Source organism: Oncorhynchus keta, chromosome 21, assembly GCF_023373465.1.
Source record: "Oncorhynchus keta strain PuntledgeMale-10-30-2019 chromosome 21, Oket_V2, whole genome shotgun sequence".
NCBI classification, from domain to species: Eukaryota; Metazoa; Chordata; class Actinopteri; order Salmoniformes; family Salmonidae; genus Oncorhynchus; species Oncorhynchus keta.
The window spans coordinates 18,482,222-18,501,943 of NC_068441.1; the positions used below are offsets into that span (position 1 = coordinate 18,482,222).

Below are 19,722 nucleotides of genomic sequence, written 5' to 3' on the forward strand. Positions count from 1 at the left end.
TCTGAATTACAACCAGAGTGATGGCTAGAACCAGGACCTTTCTCTTGCATTTCAAAGATAGCATATTTTCTTCTACCAGATCTATTATGTTATATTCTCCTACATTCAATTCACATTTCCACAAACTTCAAAGTGTTTCCTTTAAAATGGTACCAAGAATATGCATATCCTTGCTTCAGGGCCTGAGCTACAGGCAGTTAGATTTGGGATTGTCATTTAGGCGAAAATTGGAAAAAAGGGTCTATCCCTAACAGACAGCTCGGTACCTTCAGCTTGTCAACACCTCTTATGAAAACAAGTAATGATGATGTCAATCTCTCTTCCACTTTGAGCCATGAGAGATTGACATGCATGTCATTAATGTTAGCTCTCTGTGTACTTTTAAGGGCCAGCCTTGCTGCCTTGTTCTGAGCCAACTGCAATTTGCCCATGTCCCTCTTTGAGGCACCTGACCACACAAATGAACAGTAGTCCAGGTGCGACAAAACTAGGGCATGTAGGATCTGCCTTGTTGTTAGTGTTGTTAAGAAAGTAGAGCAGTGCTTTATTATGGACAGACTTCTCCCCATTTTAGCTAATGTTGTATCAATATGTTTTGACCATGACAGTTTATAATCCAGGGTAACTCCAAGCAGATTAGTCACCTCAACTTGTTCAATTTCCACATTATTCATTACGAGATGTAGTTGAGGTTTAGCATTTAGTGAATGATTTGTCCTAAATACAATGCTTTTAGATTTGATAATATTTGATAATAGATTTGATCATATTTAGGACTCTCCTCAGTAATTTTCCATCCAGATTGTCAGACACCGGTGGCTTGTCATTGTTGATAGACAACAATACATTTTTCACCTCTTCCACACTGACTTCATGGAAATCAAAAGTACAATTCTTGTCTTTCATAATTTGGTCAGATATACTTGGATGTGAAGTGTCAGCATTTGTTGCAGGCATGTTATCCCTACAGTAAGTTTGTTTATCTTGCCAATGAAAAAGTCATTAAAGTAGTTGGCAATACCAATGGGTTTTGTGACAAATGAGCCATCTGATTCAATGACTGATGGATTAAATACATTTTATTTGATTTGGATCCAAGTTGACTTTTTTCCCCAAAATGTAATTTATTTGTCTCCAAAGCTTTTTACTATCATTCTTGATATACTTGATCTTTGTTTCAAAGTATAGTTTCCCTCTCAAACATACCATTTTTCAATTCCTCATCAATCCAGAGGGATTTAACAGTTTTCCCAGTAATTTTCTTAATGGGTGCGTGCTTATTAGTAACTGGAATAAGCTGACCTAAGTACTGTATGACCTCTTATGCACTATTTTAGGCCCAGCCTTTGGAACTTTGGTTTTCCAAGATATGGCTATTATATTGTGATCACTACATCCTATGGATTTGGATACTGCTTTAAAGCACATTTCTGCAGCATTAGTAAATATGTGATCAATACATGTTGTTGATTTCATTCCTGTGCTGTTTGTAAATACCCTGGTAACTACCAATTGTGCTGTTTGTAAATACCCTGTTAACTACCAATTGTGCTGTTTGTAAATACCCTGGGAACTACCAATTGGGGAGAAAAAGGGGTAAAAGTACAAAAATATATATATAATATTAAAATTAACAAGCTAAAAGACAAACCAAAACATTGTTTAGAAAGTCACTTTTAGTTGCCTGGTTTGCTAGATTGACATATATACTATACTTTTTAAATAGATGGGTTTATTGGTGTAAAAATACACCAGCTGTGCTATTTTGGAACACCATGCTGCTGATGTCATGCAGCCTGTCGTTTTTGTATTTATACTTTTTCATACCATCAAGTTTGATGTCAGAGGACAATAGAATGTTCATGATGTCACTGTGACAACTGTATACAGACATGTCGATAGACGTAGCATAACCCAGCCTTTAGTCTTGAAATATTTGGCTTTTTAGTACACTATCGTACTCACTCTGTTTAGCCTCATGTGAATCCTTAAAGAGATGGGTGGGCTAAGGCTTAAGAGGGTGTGAACAATGCTGAATGGGTGTAGACAAAGAAGACCTCTCCAGTAGGTGTACCAAAAAAAAGTGGGGCCACAAGTTTATCAAATTTCAAAGCAGAAAAACTTTCCAATTGTTCCCCAACTGTAGTGTATGATATACCATTTTCTAGAGCTGAGTCTTTACTTTTATCCAATGTAAAAAACACTATTTAAAATTTTGCTACAAAAGACCGAAATGAGCCGGTCGGTCACATTTATCTCTGGCCCTCTGTGTGACCTGTGTGATCACATGTGAAATATACAGTGTAACATTTTTTTTAAACATTGGATGATTTTAAAATCGAAAATGACAAAGCTATAAAACATTATCCTAAATATAAAGCATCAACTCAGTGAATAGTATTTAATAGGAGGGTTTCAGCATGAAATATCCTTTATATTTTTTTACACACCTATATATATTTTTAACTACGTCAACATGTCTTTGTTGTAATTGCTTTGAAGCCAAACAGGTGGCAGTTGTAAAAAAGTACAAGAATTAGAAAAGTTGCAGAGTTAATTGAAAATAATGCCATTGATTAGATTAACCCCTCTAGGGTATGTGGGACGCTAGCGTCCCACCTGGCCAACATCCAGTGAGATTGCAGAGCGCCAAATTCAAATACAGAAATACTCATTATAATAATTCAGAAAAGATATAACTATTTTACAGAGGTTTAAAGATTAATTTCTTGTGAATCCAACCACAGGGTCAGATTTCAGGGCTCCGGGCAGCCGAGCGGAAATGGAGGAAAACTCGCCTCCCTGCGGACCTGGCATCCTTTCACTCCCTCCTCTCTACATTTTCCTCCTCTGTCTCTGCTGCTAAAGCCACTTTCTACCACTCTAAATTCCAAGCATCTGCCTCTAACCCTAGGAAGCTCTTTGCCACCTTCTCCTCCCTCCTGAATCCTCCTCCCCCTCCCCCCCCTCCTCCCTCTCTGCAGATGACTTCGTCAACCATTTTGAAAAGAAGGTCGACGACATCCGATCCTCGTTTGCTAAGTCAAACGACACCGCTGGTTCTGCTCACACTGCCCTACCCTGTGCTCTGACCTCTTTCTCCCCTCTCTCTCCAGATGAAATCTTGCGTCTTGTGACGGCCGGCCGCCCAACAACCTGCCCGCTCGACCCTATCCCCTCCTCTCTTCTCCAGACCATTTCCGGAGACCTTCTCCCTTACCTTACCTCGCTCATCAACTCATCCCTGACCGCTGGCTACGTCCCTTCCGTCTTCAAGAGAGCGAGAGTTGCACCCCTTCTGAAAAAACCTACACTCGATCCCTCCCATATCATCAACTACAGACCAGTATCCCTTCTTTCTTTTCTCTCCAAAACTCTTGAACGTGCCGTCCTTGGCCAGCTCTCCCGCTATCTCTCTCAGAATGACCTTCTTGATCCAAATCAGTCAGGTTTCAAGACTAGTCATTCAACTGAGACTGCTCTTCTCTGTATCACGGAGGCGCTCCGCACTGCTAAAGCTAACTCTCTCTCCTCTGCTCTCATCCTTCTAGACCTATCGGCTGCCTTCGATACTGTGAACCATCAGATCCTCCTCTCCACCCTCTCCGAGTTGGGCATCTCCGGCGCGGCCCACGCTTGGATTGCGTCCTACCTGACAGATCGCTCCTACCAGGTGGCGTGGCGAGAATCTGTCTCCTCACCACGCGCTCTCACCACTGGTGTCCCCCAGGGCTCTGTTCTAGGCCCTCTCCTATTCTCGCTATACACCAAGTCACTTGGCTCTGTCATAACCTCACATGGTCTCTCCTATCATTGCTATGCAGACGACACACAATTAATCTTCTCCTTTCCCCCTTCTGATGACCAGGTGGCGAATCGCATCTCTGCATGTCTGGCAGACATATCAGTGTGGATGACGGATCACCACCTCAAGCTGAACCTCGGCAAGACGGAGCTGCTCTTCCTCCCGGGGAAGGACTGCCCGTTCCATGATCTCGCCATCACGGTTGACAACTCCATTGTGTCCTCCTCCCAGAGCGCTAAGAACCTTGGCGTGATCCTGGACAACACCCTGTCGTTCTCAACTAACATCAAGGCGGTGGCCCGTTCCTGTAGGTTCATGCTCTACAACATCCGCAGAGTACGACCCTGCCTCACACAGGAAGCAGCGCAGGTCCTAATCCAGGCACTTGTCATCTCCCGTCTGGACTACTGCAACTCGCTGTTGGCTGGGCTCCCTGCCTGTGCCATTAAACCCCTACAACTCATCCAGAACGCCGCAGCCCGTCTGGTGTTCAACCTTCCCAAGTTCTCTCACGTCACCCCGCTCCTCCGCTCTCTCCGCTGGCTTCCAGTTGAAGCTCGCATCTGCTACAAGACCATGCTGCTTGCCTACGGAGCTGTGAGGGGAACGGCACCTCAGTACCTCCAGGCTCTGATCAGGCCCTACACCCAAACAAGGGCACTGCGTTCATCCACCTCTGGCCTGCTCGCCTCCCTACCACTGAGGAAGTACAGTTCCCGCTCAGCCCAGTCAAAACTGTTCGCTGCTCTGGCCCCCAATGGTGGAACAAACTCCCCACGACGCCAGGACAGCGGAGTCAATCACATCCTTCCGGAGACACCTGAAACCCCACCTCTTTAAGGAATACCTAGGATAGGATAAAGTAATCCTTCTCACCCCCCCCCCTTAAAAGATTTAGATGCACTATTGTAAAGTGGCTGTTCCACTGGATGTCATAAGGTGAATGCACCAATTTGTAAGTCGCTCTGGATAAGAGCGTCTGCTAAATGACTTAAATGTAATGTAAATGTAAATTTCAAAAATGCTTTACGGCGTGAGCATACCGTACGATTATTTGAGATCATAGCCCAGCAGACAAATCATTACAAACAGTAACCAGCCAATTAGAAGAGTTACACAAGTCAGAACTGGAGATAAAATGAATCACTTAACTTTGATGATCTTCATATGGTTGCACTCAGAAGACATTCATGTATTCAATAAAAGTTCCTTTTGTTCGATAAAGTCTCTATATCCAAAAACCTCAGTTTTGTTTGTGCGTTTTCTTCAGTAATCCACAGGCTCAAACGCAGTCACAAGAGGCAGACAAAAAATCCAAATAGTATCCGTAAAGTTTGTGGAAACATTTCAAACAATGTTTATATTCAATCCTCAGGTTGTTTTTATCCTAAATAATCAATAATATTTCAACCGGACAATAACTTTGCCAATATAAAAGGTTAACACGAAAGGCACTCTCTCAGTCGCGCGCATGAAAAAGCTTTGACATGGCAGGGTCTACTCATTCACATTGCTCTTACTCCCTCATTTTTCAGAATACAAGCCTGAAACAATTTCTATAGACTGTTGACATCTAGTGGAAGGCATAGGAACTGCAGTTTGAGTCCTAAATCAATGGATACTGTAATGGCATTGAATAGAAAACTACAACAACAACAAAAAATCCTACTTCCTGAATGTTTTTTTCTCAGGTTTTCACCTGCCAAATCAGTTCTGCTATACTCACAGACACTATTTTAACAGTTTTGGAACGTTTAGAGTGTTTTCTATCCAGATTATATGTTTTCTATCCAGATTATATGAATATCCTATCTTCTGGAACTGAATAGAATGTAGTTTAATTTGGGCATGCTTTTCATCCAAAATTCCAAATGCTGCCCCCTACCCTAGAGAAGTTAAATGAATTTGTCTATTTTCTTGAACGATATGGTCTATCTACTAGAAACTCATGGACAATTTGGACACAGATATAACAAATATACACTACCTTTGAAAAGTTTGGGGTCACTTAGAAATGTCCTCGTTTTTGAAAGAAAATCAATTTTTAGGTACATTATAATGACAACAAATTCATCAGAAATACAGTGTAGACATTGTTAATGTTGAAAAAGACTATCGAAGCTGGAAACGGCAGATTTTTTTATGGAATATCTACATCGGCGTACAGAGGCCCATTATCAGCAACCATCACTCCTGTGTTCCAATGGCATGTTGTGTTAGCTAATCTAAGTTTATCATTTGAAAAAGCTAATTGATCATTAAAAAACCCTTTTGCAATTATGTTAGCACAGCTGAAAACTGTTGTCCTGATTAAAGAAGCAATTAAACTGGCCATCTTTAGACTAGTTCAGTATCTGGATCATCAGCATTTTGTGGGTTTGGTTAAAGAATCAATGTTCTGAGAAATGAAGGCTATTCCATGTGAGAAATTGCCAAGAAACGGAAGATCTTGTACAATGCTGTGTACTACTCCCTTCACAGAACAGTGCAAACTGTCTCTAACCAGAATAGAAAGAGGGGTGGGAGGCCTGCACAACTGAGCAAGAGGACAAGTACATTAGAGTGTCTAGTTTGAAAAACAGATGCCTCACAAGTCCTCAACTGGCAGCTTCATTAAATAGTACCCGCAAAACAGCAGTCTCAACTTCAACAGTGAAGAGGTGACTCCGGGATGCTGGCCTTCGAGGCAGAGTCGCAAAGAAAAAGCCATATCTCAGACTGGCCAATAAAAATAAAAGATTAAGATGGGGAAAAAACACAGACACTGGACCGAGGAACTCGAGCCTCTTCAATGTTGACGTTGAGACTGGTGTTTTGCGAGTACTATTTAATGACGCCAATGTAGATATTCCATTAAAAATCAGGCGATTCCAGCTACAATTGTCATTTACAAAATGAACAATGTCTACACTGTATTTCTGATCAATTTGATGTTATTTTAATTTACAAAGAAACGTGTTTTTCTTTCAAAAACAAGGACATTTATAAGTGACCCCAAACCTTGAACGGTAGTGTATACTATACAGTGCCTTGCGAAAGTATTCAGCCCCCATGAACTTTGCGACCTTTTGCCACATTTCAGGCTTCAAACATAAAGATATAAAACTGTATTTTTTTGTGAAGAATCAACAACAAGTGGGACACAATCATGAAGTGGAAGGACATTTATTGGATATTTCTAACTTTTTTAACAAATCAAAACCTGAAAAATTGGGCGTGCAAAATTATTCAGCCCCCTTAAGTTAATACTTTGTAGCGCCACCTTTTGCTGCGATTACAGCTGTAAGTCGCTTTGGGTATGTCTCTATCAGTTTTGCACATCGAGATCGACATCCCATTCCTCCTTGCAAAACAGCTCAAGCTCAGTGAGGTTGGATGGAGAGCATTTGTGAACAGCAGTTTTCAGTTCTTTCCACAGATTCTCGATTGGAATCAGGTCTGGACTTTGACTTGGCCATTCTAACCTGGATATGTTTATTTTTGAACCATTCCATTGTAGATTTTGCTTTATGTTTTGGATCATTGTCTTGTTGGAAGACAAATCTCCGTCCCAGTCTCAGGTCTTTTGCAGACTCCATCAGGTTTTCTTCCAGAATGGTCCTATATTTGGCTCCATCCATCTTCCCATCAATTTTAACCATCAATTTTTCCCTGTCTCTGCTGAAGAAAAGCAGGCCCAAACCATGATGCTGCCACCACCATGTTTGACAGTGGGGATGGTGTGTTCAGGCTGATGAGCTGTGTTGCTTTTACGCCAAACATAACGTTTTGCATTGTTGCCAAAAAGTTCAATTTTGGTTTCATCTGACCAGAGCACCTTCTTCCACATGTTTGGTGTGTCTCCCAGGTGGCCTGTGGCAAACTTTAAACGACACTTTGTATGGATATCTTTAAGAAATGGCTTTCTTCTTGCCATTATTCCATAAAGGCCAGATTTGTGCAATATACGACTGATTGTTGTCCTATGGACAGAGTCTCTCACCTCAGCTGTAGATCTCTGCAGTTCATCCAGAGTGATCATGGGCCTCTTGGCTGCATCTCTGATCAGTCTTCTCCTTGTATGAGCTGACAATTTAGAGGGATGGCCAGGTCTTGGTAGATTTGCAGTGGTCTGATACTCCTTCCATTTCAATATTACCGCTTGCACAGTGCTCCTTGCGATGTTTAAAGCTTGGGAAATCTTTTTGTATCCAAATCCGGCTTTAAACTTCTTCACAACAGTATCTCGGACCTGCCTGGTGTGTTCCTTGTTCTTCATGATGCTCTCTGCGCTTTTAACGGACCTCTGAGACTATCACAGTGCAGGTGCATTTATACGGAGACTTGATTACACACAGGTGGATTGTATTTATCATCATTAGTCATTTAGGTCAACATTGGATCATTCAGAGATCCTCACTGAACTTCTGGAGAGAGTTCGCTGCACTGAAAGTAAAGGGGCTGAATAATTTTGCACGCCCAATTTTTCAGTTTTTGATTTGTTAAAAAAGTTTGAAATATCCAATAAATGTCGTTCCACTTCATGATTGTGTCCCACTCGGTGTTGATTCTTCACAAAAAAATACAGTTTTATATCTTTATGTTTGAAGCCTGAAATGTGGCAAAAGGTCACAAAGTTCAAGGGGGCCGAATACTTTCGCAAGGCACTGTATGTCATTAATCCACAGTACTTTCTTTAGTGTGCACATTTGTGTGTGTGCTTCTGTGTGGGTGAGTTTTTATGTGCATGCATACGTTTAATAAAGTCATATTTATGATATTATAACTTAATTATGGATAAGGTGTCTACATACAGGTCCATAAAATTGTGATGTGCAGAGCAATGGTAAATAAGCAATTACAGACAGTATCGTCACACTTTATATGGTAATTTGTTTTGATAGCCAGAATGTAACATACCGGTATTATAAATGTCCAGATTTCGCTCGGATAATTTTTTTTTCTCCAGATTGGAAGCATGTACCTCAGCAGTTCCTCACATAACCCTTATATCTGATAGCAGATAAAGCTAATTCAGATAACATCACGTGATTTGACAAAACAGATCTGTTCTATTGCATTTAGACTAGGATCTCTACATGTAAAATGAATTGTATTCTTAAAAAACTCAGCTCTACAGTATATCTAATTTAAAACATATTTGTAAACCGGGTCTAACGGTGGTCATACTGTTTGGTCATTGATTTGTATCTACATGTTCTGTGTGTAAGCATTTGCTTGCCAGCTCTAGGCCTATTTTAAGTCCCATCTCTACTATGGTTTCCATGGTGATGTTATTCACTGCTTCCATAGTGATGTTATTCACAGCTTCCCCCCTTCCCTCTCTTCCAGAAGTTTGAGGTACACCCAGACCCCATGGTGACCTCGGCCCATATGGTGCGGGCTGGGGGAGGAGTTTGGATGGCCTTTAGTGAGGGCTCTTCTATTCACCTGTTCCACACTGAGACACTGGAGCATCTGCAGGAAATCAACATCTCCACGCGAGTATCTTTGCACAACCCAGGTACAGTACAGAACACCCACCCTCAGGTTGGCATAGGGATTCATCTTGACCTTCTAATTCCAGGGGCCAACGTTTCCAGGGGCCAACGTTTTCCTTCTGTCCAATGTCACCCTCTCTAACACTCCTGCCCTTAAGCCCTCTGATTTAATGCATCTCTATAATTTTGACGTCCCATTCTTTGTTTGTTTTTGAAGTATTTTAGAAAACACTTAAGTAAAGTGTTGTATGACACACCGTCAACTCCACAAGTCTTTGCTATTTTTCTATCACATTCAAATCTGTCTTCAAGCTCATGCAAATGCACGAGCCTGACCTGTTGTATTAGTGGGGTTAGGAGGAAAACATACGGCATACATTAGTCCGTTTTTGGGGCCCTCATTGTACAAGAGCAATGAGAGGGCACCAATTAAGTCATGCCTACGATGCGCTCCTCACTGGACAGGTATTCTGGTCTTCTCTTGCTGGAACTAGCTGCTCCTTGGGTCCTGTGCTCCAGGGATTGACCTGAATAAGTAGCCGCTAGAACCCGAGGAGCCCTAATGAAGCTGTAGGGTAAGAGGCTGGAATTAATAAAAGGAGTAGAGTCATGAAGGCGCTGTTAAAATGCTGTCAGGCAAAGTTTTTCATTGCAGGAGTTGCCATGGAAACACTTGTTTTTCCTTTAACGTCCCTGCAACGCTGGTATAGTGCCAGTTTTTCCCCCTTCTTTCTATTGGCGTCTCTCCATTTTCTTCTCTCCTCTCTCACTTTCTCTCTTCTTACCTTATCTTTCTCCCTTTCATTTTGTACTGCCACATCTCTTTTCTTCTCACCCATATTTGCTGTCTTCATCTCACCCTCATTTACCTCTCACTGCAACCCCTTTAGGATGATATATACATTCTCCTCACCTTCATGATACATTAAATATACTGTATATCAGCCAACCCAGGTATTTCCATGGGAGAGTCAGGATAAACCCACAGCAGACACAGAAAAGAGTATGTCTGAGGGTAGTCATTCCACACATTGTCATTTTGATTCAATCTCTGCCCAAGGTCCTATGGCCCAGGGAGTCATTACATCCATTAACCTGGTGCCTCAACTCTCACACTGTTTCTGAAGGTTATTTTGAGCTGATTCAGTGTAGCCTGTGCTCCCTTTCCCCTAATGCTGTCTGAATCTATTCAAATGTGCCTCCTTCCCCCATGCATCTCAGCCCAGACAGAGTTTGATATTCTCCTGGTCAAAAGGACTGTCGGACAAAACTAAAATAAGAAAAAGGCAGTGCACCAAATCAAGCTTCAGCAGTCAGACATAGATAATTACTGTCAACAGTTCCACTGTTGTAGCCCTTTCTCATGAAATGGATGGAGAAGGAAATAATAATAAAGAGTCATGTTTCAGAAAGCCCAAGCTTTTCTTTCTCAGATCAAAGTTTATTTTTGTTAGGAACGTCTTCTACAAGTGTCTATCGGTCAAGATGTCTAGACTTTAGATAGTTTGGTGATCCTGAGCTCATTTCCTCCCTACTCCAGCACTTCCTGATGAAATATGCAGCATGTATGAGAACGAGGGAGGGTGGCAGGTTGGCCTCAGGGAAAGTTGGGAGACATGGTGCAAGGGGGGTTAGGGGGGCTAGGATGAGGGGTGGCTAGAGGGGTCCTCAGGGCCGGAGAGAGAAAATGCTCCAGCTTCTCTTCTGCTGTGCTCATGGGTAAAGGAGCACCTGGTTCTTCTGGATACACTGAGTACACATGAAACATGGAATATCGATTGAGTTATTACAGATCAATGCTCTTCCATTTCCACCGGCCTCTCTATTTAATAGATAATTCATTCATGAATGATCTTTTCCCCAAATCCTCACCCTTTAACTTTTTACACTCATGGGAGTTGGCCTATATGTATGTGGCTAAATTGAAATGTTTCTTACAGAAGAAACATGGAAAGCATATGCATAACCATGGTAGCAATTGAAAGGGAACAGCTTGGAGATAATGGGAAAATAAATAGACCAAAGTTGAGGACACAACAGTTCACCTGACACAACACTGAATACAAACATTACACTGATGATTTTATGTGCACTTTACATTTACTTCCTTTTTTGCCGCATTTGTTACCGAAATCTGAAAATACTCTGGTTGCATTCATTAACACGATAATAACTATATTCCTGGTAAATGTGGGGTAGGTGCAACATAAGACACCAAACGTGACAAGGGTTTGAGTGAGAGGACTGACTGGTGTCTCCAAGTGGCCACACACCTCTCCAAGGTGTGCACAGTTTCTAAGGGAATTTCCATCTAAAAAGGAGTACCAACATGTGAAGTTCATAGGAGCATGTAAAATTGGATGTCAAATGAAAGCTAAGAGTCTATATTTTTGGGAAGGCATAGATAGATGTTTCAATAATTTTCCATCTTTAATTAGTCATACGTAAAGGCTTTGATTTCCGGATAAACAGATGGAAAAGGGGTGTTAGAAAACAGCTACCAGGAAAAGTCTTAAAAGGTATCAGAAATACATCAAAACACAATAATGTTGAAGTAAAGACTCCTGACAACTAATATCAAACTTATATATTGTTTTGGAGAAATTGTTTACATTGCCTTGTGCCTTGTGATTCTGTTACCAAAATCCCACATACTGTATCTTTAAGATATTTAAACATTTCTCTACCTCTTGAGGAGGGAGGATAATGAAAGTTGACAGAAGTAACAAGTAATCGTCGACCACCAAATAGTTATAGTGATTCACTAATATCAATTTTGTTTATGAATTAGTAAGTGATTAAAACTCGTAATTCCGTTACCAAAAAAATCAGTAATGGAATTGTTGCAAATGAGTTGGCTACAATGGGAAATCATAATAGTCACCTGCTACTGTCCTGCCTCCCACTGGCATACAGTCATGTTCAGCTGGTTACTGTTTTCTTTCTCTTTCTGTTATCTGGTGAGAGAGAGAATACAGTAGACGGCACGCGTCAAACGTTTGATTTATGACCCTATGTCCGGATGACGTGTGTATGCCCAAATATGGGCATCCGGTCAGGACATCCTGACGGGAAGTTATCACGTGGTTATGCCCATATAAGTGCATCCTGTTCCTGTTGTCACGTGTTAGAGTGTGTGTTAATTTATGCATATATTGCATCTATTCCTTTGAAGTTGTCATGATGATTGATGTGTAGGGACCTCATTGAACTGGGTGGGATGTGTTTGAACATATCAAGGAGGATGGCGCCACACCCCCTATTTTATTGCCCTTGGGGCCGTTGTCTATGAAGCAGGAATGTCCTGGGGGTATTGGGTTGGGGGAAGACACATTATAAATAAGACCCAGAACAACACAACACATAACCTGTAGTCAAAGGGTTTGTCAACGAGTATGACGCGAGGGCCAACCAACAAGAGCGTACAGGTCGCAATTGTGGGTAGTGTATGGGGCTTTGGTGACAAAACGGATGGCACTGTGATAGACTGCATCCAGTTTGTTGAGTAGAGTGTTGGAGGCTATTTTATAGATGACATCACCGAAGTCGAGAATCGGCAGGATGGTCAGTTTTACGAGGGTATGTTTGGCAGTATGAGTGAGGGAGGCTTTGTTGCGATATAGGAAGCAAATTATAGATTTAATTGTGGATTAGAGATGCTTAATGTGAGTCTAGAAGGAGAGTTTACAGTCTAACCAGACACCTAGGTATTTGTAGTTGTCCACGTATTCTAAGTCAGAGCCGTCCAGAGTAGTGATGCTGGATGGGCGAGCAGGTGCGTGAAGTGATCGTTGAATTGCATGCATTTAGTTTTACTTGCGTTTAAGAGCAGTCACGGAAGGAGAGTTGTATGGCATTGAAGCTTGTCTGGAGGTTAGTTAACACAGTGTCCAAAGAGGGGCCAGAAGTATACAGAATGGTGTCGTCTGCGTAGAGGTGTATCAGAGAATCACCAGCAGCAAGAGCAACATTATCGATGTATACAGAGAAGAGAGTCGGCCTGAGGATTGAACCCTGTGGCACCCCCATAGAGACTGCCTGAGGTCCGGACAATAGGCCCTCCGATTTGACACACTGAACTCTATCAGGGAAGTAGTTGGTAAATCAGGCGAGGCAATCGTTTGAGAAACCAAGGCTGTCGAGTCTGCCATGTGGTGATTGACAGAGTCGAAATCCTTGGCCAGGTCGATGAAGACGGCTGCACAGTAATGTCTCTTATCGATGGCGGTTATGATGTCATTTAGGACCTTTAGCGTGGCTGAGGTGCACCCATGACCAGCTCTGAAACCAGATTGCATAGCGGAGAAGGTACGGTGGGATTCGAAAAGGTCAATAACCTGTTTGTTAATTTGGCCTTTGAAGACCTTAGAAAGACAGGGTAGGATAGATATAGGTCTGTAGCAGTTTGGGTCTAGAGTGTCAACCCCTTTGAAGAGGGGGATAACCGCGGCAGCTTTCCAATCTTTGGGAATATCAGACGATATGAAAGAGAGGTTGAACAGGCTAGTAATAGGGGTTGCATCAATTTTGGCAGATAATTTTGGAAAGAGAGGGTCCAGATTATCTAGCCCGGCTGATTTGTAGGGGTCCAGATTTTGCAGCTCTTTCAGAACATCAGCTATCTGGATTTGGGTGAAGGAGAAATGGGGGAGGCTTGGGTAAGGTGCTGTGGGGGGTGCAGGGCTGTTGACCAGGGTAGGGTAGCCAGGTGGAAAGCATGGCCAGCCGTAGAGAAATGCTTATTGAAATTCTCAATTATAGTGGATTTATCGGTGGTGATAGTGTTTCCTAACCTTAGAGCAGTGGGCAGCTGGGAGGAGGTGCTCTTATTCTCCATGGACTTTACAGTGTCCCAGAACTTTTTTGAGTTAGTACTATAGGATGCAAATTTCTGTTTGAAAAAGCTAGCCTTAGCTTTCCTAACTGCCTGTGTATATTTGTTGCTGACTTCCCTGAAAAGTTGCATATCACGGGGCTATTTGATGCTAATGCAGAACGCCACAGGATGTTTTTGTGCTGGTCAACGGCAGACAGGTCTGGAGTGAACCAAGGACTATATCTATTCCTAGTTATACAATTTCTGAACGGGGCATGCTTATTTAAGATGGTGAGTAAGGGATTTTTAAAGAATAGCCAGGCATCATCTACTGACGGGATGAGGTCAATGTCATTCCAGGATACCCCAGCCAGGTCGATTAGAAAGGCCTGCTCGCAGAAGTTTTTTAGGGAGCGTTTGACAGTTATGAGGGGTGGTCTTTTGGTCGCAGACCTATTACGGATGCAGGCAATGATGCAGTGATCGCTGAGATCTTGATTGAGAACAGCAGAGGTGTATTTGGAGGGCGAGTTAGTTAGGATGACATCTATGAGGGTGCCCGTGTTTACGGATTTGGAGTTGTACCTGGTAGGTTCACTGATAATTTGTGTGAGATTGAGGGAATCAAGCTTGGATTGTAGGATGGCCAGGGTGTTAAGCATGTCCCAGTTTAGGTCACCTAGTAGCACGAGCTCAGAATATAGATGGGGGGCAATCAATTCACATATGGTTTCGAGGGCACAGCTGGGGGGGCAGAGGGAGGTCTATAGCAAGCGGCAACAGTGAGAGACTTGTTTCTGGAAAGGTGAATTTGTAGAAGTAGAAGCTCGAATTGTTTGGGTACAGACTTGGATAGTAAATACAGAACTCTGCAGGCTATCTTTGCAGTAGATTGCAACACCGCCCCTTTGGCAGTTCTATCTTGGCGGAAAATGTTATAGTTAGCGATGGAGATGAAGGTTTTTGGTGTTTTCCTAAGCCGGCTCAGACACGGCTAAGACATCCGGGTTGGCAGAGTATTCTAAAGCAGTGAGTAAAACAAACTTAGGGAGTAGGCTTCTAATGTTAACATGCATAAAACCAAGGCTTTTATGGTTACAGAAGTCAACAAATGAGAGCACCTGGGGAGTGGGAGTGGAGCTAGGAACTGCAGGACCTGTATTAACCTCTACATCACCAGAGGAATAAAGGAGAAGTAGGATAAGGGTACGGCTAAATGCTATACGAACTGGCCGTCTAGCACGTTCGGAACAGAGAGTAAAAGGAGCAAGTTTCTGTGCACGATAGCATAGATTCAAGGCATAGTGTACAGACAAAGGTAAGGTAGGATGTGAGTACATTGAAGGTAAACCTAGGCATTGAGTAATAATGAGAGAGATATAGTCTCTAGAAACGTTTAAACCAGGTAATGTCATCGCATATGTAGGAGGTGGAACAACATGGTTGGTTAAAGCATATTGAGCAGGGCTAGAGGCTCTACAGTGAAATAAGACAGTAATCACTAACCAGGACAGTAATGGACAAGGCATATTTATATTAGAGAGAGGCATGCGTAGCCAAGTGAACATATGGGTCTAGTGAGTGGTTGGTCTGACTGGGGACACGGCGATTCAAACAGATAGCAGGCCGATGCTAACAAGCTAACAGTTAGTAGGCCGGGGCTAAACAAGCTAGCAGTTAGCAGACCGGGGCTGGCAAGCTAGCAGTTAGCAGACCGGGTTAGCAAGCAAGCAGTTAGCAGGAGAAAGCAAGTTAGCAGACCGGGGCTGGCAAGCTAGCAGTTAGCAGACCGGGTTAGCAAGCAAGCAGTTAGCAGGAGAAAGCAAGTTAGCAGACCGGGGCAGGCAAGCTAGCAGTTAGCAGACCGGGGCAGGCAAGCTAGCAGTTACCAGACCGGGGCTAGCTGATAGACCAGTCGTGGAATTAGTAGGGTTCAAAGTAGCTCTAGGTAGCTAGCAGGCCTAGCAGGTTAGCAGAATGGGCCTTCGGCGGGCGTCGCGCCTAAGGGGCCTGTCGGTATTCCAGTCGTAGAGGATCGGCGGGGTTCCGATCCCCGTACCGGCAGTTGAAGGTGTCCGGATATTGTAGCCCAGGAGTGGGCTTCGGTGGTAGCACAGGAGCCCTGTCCGGGCTAGTTTCAGGCTAATTGGTGCTTGCTCCGGGATGGAAACACTGTTACCGGATGTCTACCGCGCATACCCCCTATCTACAAGTTAAAATATTATGATGGGGAGCTTATAGAGGGATCTTTTTATGAGAAGGAACTACAGAAGGTACAGTTCGGTAAAGACAAAGTATTTCACGTGGAGGAGATTCTTAAAGAAGTCAACAAATGAGAGCACCTGGGGAGTGGGAGTGGAGCTAGGCACTGCGGGACCTGGATTAACCTCTACATCACCAGAGGAACAGAGGAGAAGTAGGATGAGGGTTATTTAATTATTTTCCTCCGTCAGTCTGCACTTTCTTGGTGGGCTCCTCCTTCCTTCAAGATAGAGTCAAAGGCCCGGGACACCTCTGCCCGACTCTTATTTTTTTAAGACCCTTACAAATGCTATTTTAGAGAAAATATCTATAACCGTTAGCATGTAGCAATTTCCATAATGTTTTATCTGCAAGGGCCTGCATGTCACATAGATCCGCCTGAAACTGGGACAAGGGATGAGTAGAAAAAAACTATATTTCTTGGAAATTATTTTCGTACAGGTTTATGCAGAGTATAAGCATCCTGATCTGCTAACCACTCATTCACTTGAGCAATGCCTAACCGGCTACCTGTTTCTTCCGCTATAGCTCTCTGTAAACACTCCTTACCCCATAAGACCCAGAGGGGATATAATAAATGTTTTTCAAGATCTGCTCTGCCATCCTTCTTGCCTCTCTGAGGTACAATAACGTTAATGAGCCCCTTTCAAATAACGACAACATTTCATTTTAATTTTGAATTTTAATTTCTTTGCAAACATCAAGTATTATGTATACAGACAATTCAGGATTCGTAGCAGGATACTAGTCCCCGTTTTGTCAACGAACCAAGCATGCAACACCCTGTATATTTGGTTTACATTTACAGGCTTGTGTCGCAGATTTTTTTATATCCGCTATATAAGTGTATAAACAACATGTATGATACATGTTACAATTAAACGGTGTTTCAAACAAATAATGTAAAATCTTAGGCAAAGTTGTTTCTAGTTCTACAGAATCATCCAGAAGACGGGATACCAGTTGTGTCCATTGTAGACTCTCGCCCGTATGTCGTACATGATTCCTGATTTGCTCCATTTTTAGCACGCGCTCTACATTAGCCCATGTATTGTGGGTTGTGTAGAACGATACATTGTTCACTTTATTTTCAATAATTTGCTGCATCACGTTTGTAAGTTATCTCAAAATAAAAAATGTATTTATTCTCTCTAACATCGTATGCATATAGTTACCCATTGCTTTACATCTAAATAACAAATATGTATTGTCACTCGGTCTCTTGCAGTTTATTGAGCCAGAATGTCATCACATCAGCCACCACAGCTTCCATGTATTTGTTGTCATCCACCAGGGTGTGTCGCATTTCTTTGAGTTTCTCGTGGATGTAGATCGACCTCCTTCAGTTCATGTAGGAAAGCCTCGGTTACCCCTTAACTCTAGGAATAGATGGCACAAGACCCATAGACTCCAGGGCTCAGTGAAGGTATAAAGCTGCAGGACCACAGTCTTTTCACCAGCTCCTCAAAATGGTTGAAGAAGTACTATCTTGGGGGCTCGTATAAACATGGATGACGGCGCTGGCTGGGGTGATTGATCTCACAACCTATGCATTTTTCTGTTATATACTCTCCAATCACCACGTCATAAAGTATGGCTATAGAGGCCTTGATGGTGTCCACAAAAATAGTACTGACCACCCCATCAAACACATCCTCAGGCTGTGTACATGTAGGGGATGTTGGGGGTCTTGCCAGGGGGGAGTAGAATAGTGGGCTGCGAGGCATAGAGTCCTTAGGGTCTGGCACCCATGACATATCGGAGTCATGGTATGTTGTATGAATATCCATGGTATATGCTGAAATTAAGAACCGGAAGCTTTATGAGCACTCCTTTTATTGTTGAACCAGTCCTTTGTTATCAGGGTCGTGGTTAGCGCAACCGCGTACTTAGTTTTCTTCGGGGGCCAGTCAAAACTTTGGACACACCTACTCATTCAAGAGTTTTTCTTTATCTTTAATATGTTCTACATTGTAGTATATAGTGAAGACATCAACACTATGAAATAATGGATATGGAATCATGTAGTAACCAAAAAAGTGTTAAACAAATGAAAATATATTTTATATTTGAGATTCTTCAAAGTAGCCAGCCTTTGCCTTGATGACAGCTTTGCACACTCTTGGCATTCTCCCAACCAGCTTCACGAGGAATGCTTTTCCAGCAGTCTTGAAGGAGTTCCCACATATGCTGAGAACTTGTTGACTGCTTTTCCTTCACTCTGCGGTCGAACTCATCCCAAACCATCTCAATCGGGTAGCGTTTGGGTGATTGTGGAGGCCAGGTCATGTGATGCAGCACTTCATCCCTCTCCTTGATCAAATAGCCCTTACACAGCCCGGAGGTGTATTTTGGATCATTGTCTTGTTAAAAAACAAATGATAGTGGGACTAAGTGCAAACCAGGTGGGATGGTGTATCGCAGTATGCCTTGAATTCTAAATAAATCAAAGACATTGTCACCAGCAAAGCTCCCCTACACCATCACATCTAATCCTCCATGCTTCACGGTGGGAACTACACATGCGGAGATCATCCATTCACCCACTCTGCGTCTCACAAAGACACAGCAGTTCTAACCAAAATTCTCAAATTTGGACTCATCAGACCAAATGACAGATTTCCACCAGTCTAATGTCCATTGCTAGTGTTTCTTGGACCAAGTAAGTCTCTTATCATTATTGGTGCCCTTTAGTAGTGGTTTCCTTGCAGCAATTTGACCATGAAGGCCTGATTCACACAGTCTCCTCTGAACAGTTGATGTTGAGATGTCTGTTACTTGAACTCTGTGAAGCATTTATTTGGGCTGCAATTTCAGAGATTGGTAACTCTAATGAACGTATCCTCTGCAGCAGAGGTAACTCTGGGTCTTCGGTTCCTGTGGCAGTCATCATGAGAACCAGTTTCATCATAGCTCTTGATGATTTTTGTTCTTGTCTTAAAGTAATGATGGACTGTCGTTTCTCTTTGCTTATTTGAGCTGTTATTGCCATAATATGGACTTGATCTTTTACCAAATAGGGCTATCTTCTGTATACCACCCCTACCTTGTCACAACACAACTGATTGGCTCAAACGCATTAAGAAGGAAAGAAATTCCACAAATTAACTTTTAAGAAAGCACACCTGTTAATTGAAATGCAATCCAGACGACTACCTCATGAAGCTGTTTGGGAGAATGCCAAAAGGGTGCAAAGCTGTCATCAAGGCAAATGGTAGCTACTTTGAAGAATCTCCCATATAAAAATATATTTTGATTTGTTTAACACTTTTTTGGTTACTCCATGATTCTATATGTGTTATTTAATTGTTTGGATGTCTTCACTATTATTCTATTCTTAAAAATAAAGAAAAACCCTG

General features: G+C 42.5%; 1 protein-coding gene across 1 annotated transcript in view; it reads right to left on the bottom strand.

Moving 5' to 3' along the window:
• Positions 1-19,722, bottom strand: part of LOC118399861 (rho guanine nucleotide exchange factor 10-like protein) — a 175,388-nt gene that overhangs the window by 7,260 nt on the left and 148,406 nt on the right. Inside the window, 1 exon segment of the mRNA XM_052474559.1 lies at positions 9,169-9,262. Within this exon segment, the coding sequence (XP_052330519.1) occupies positions 9,169-9,262 (94 nt within the window).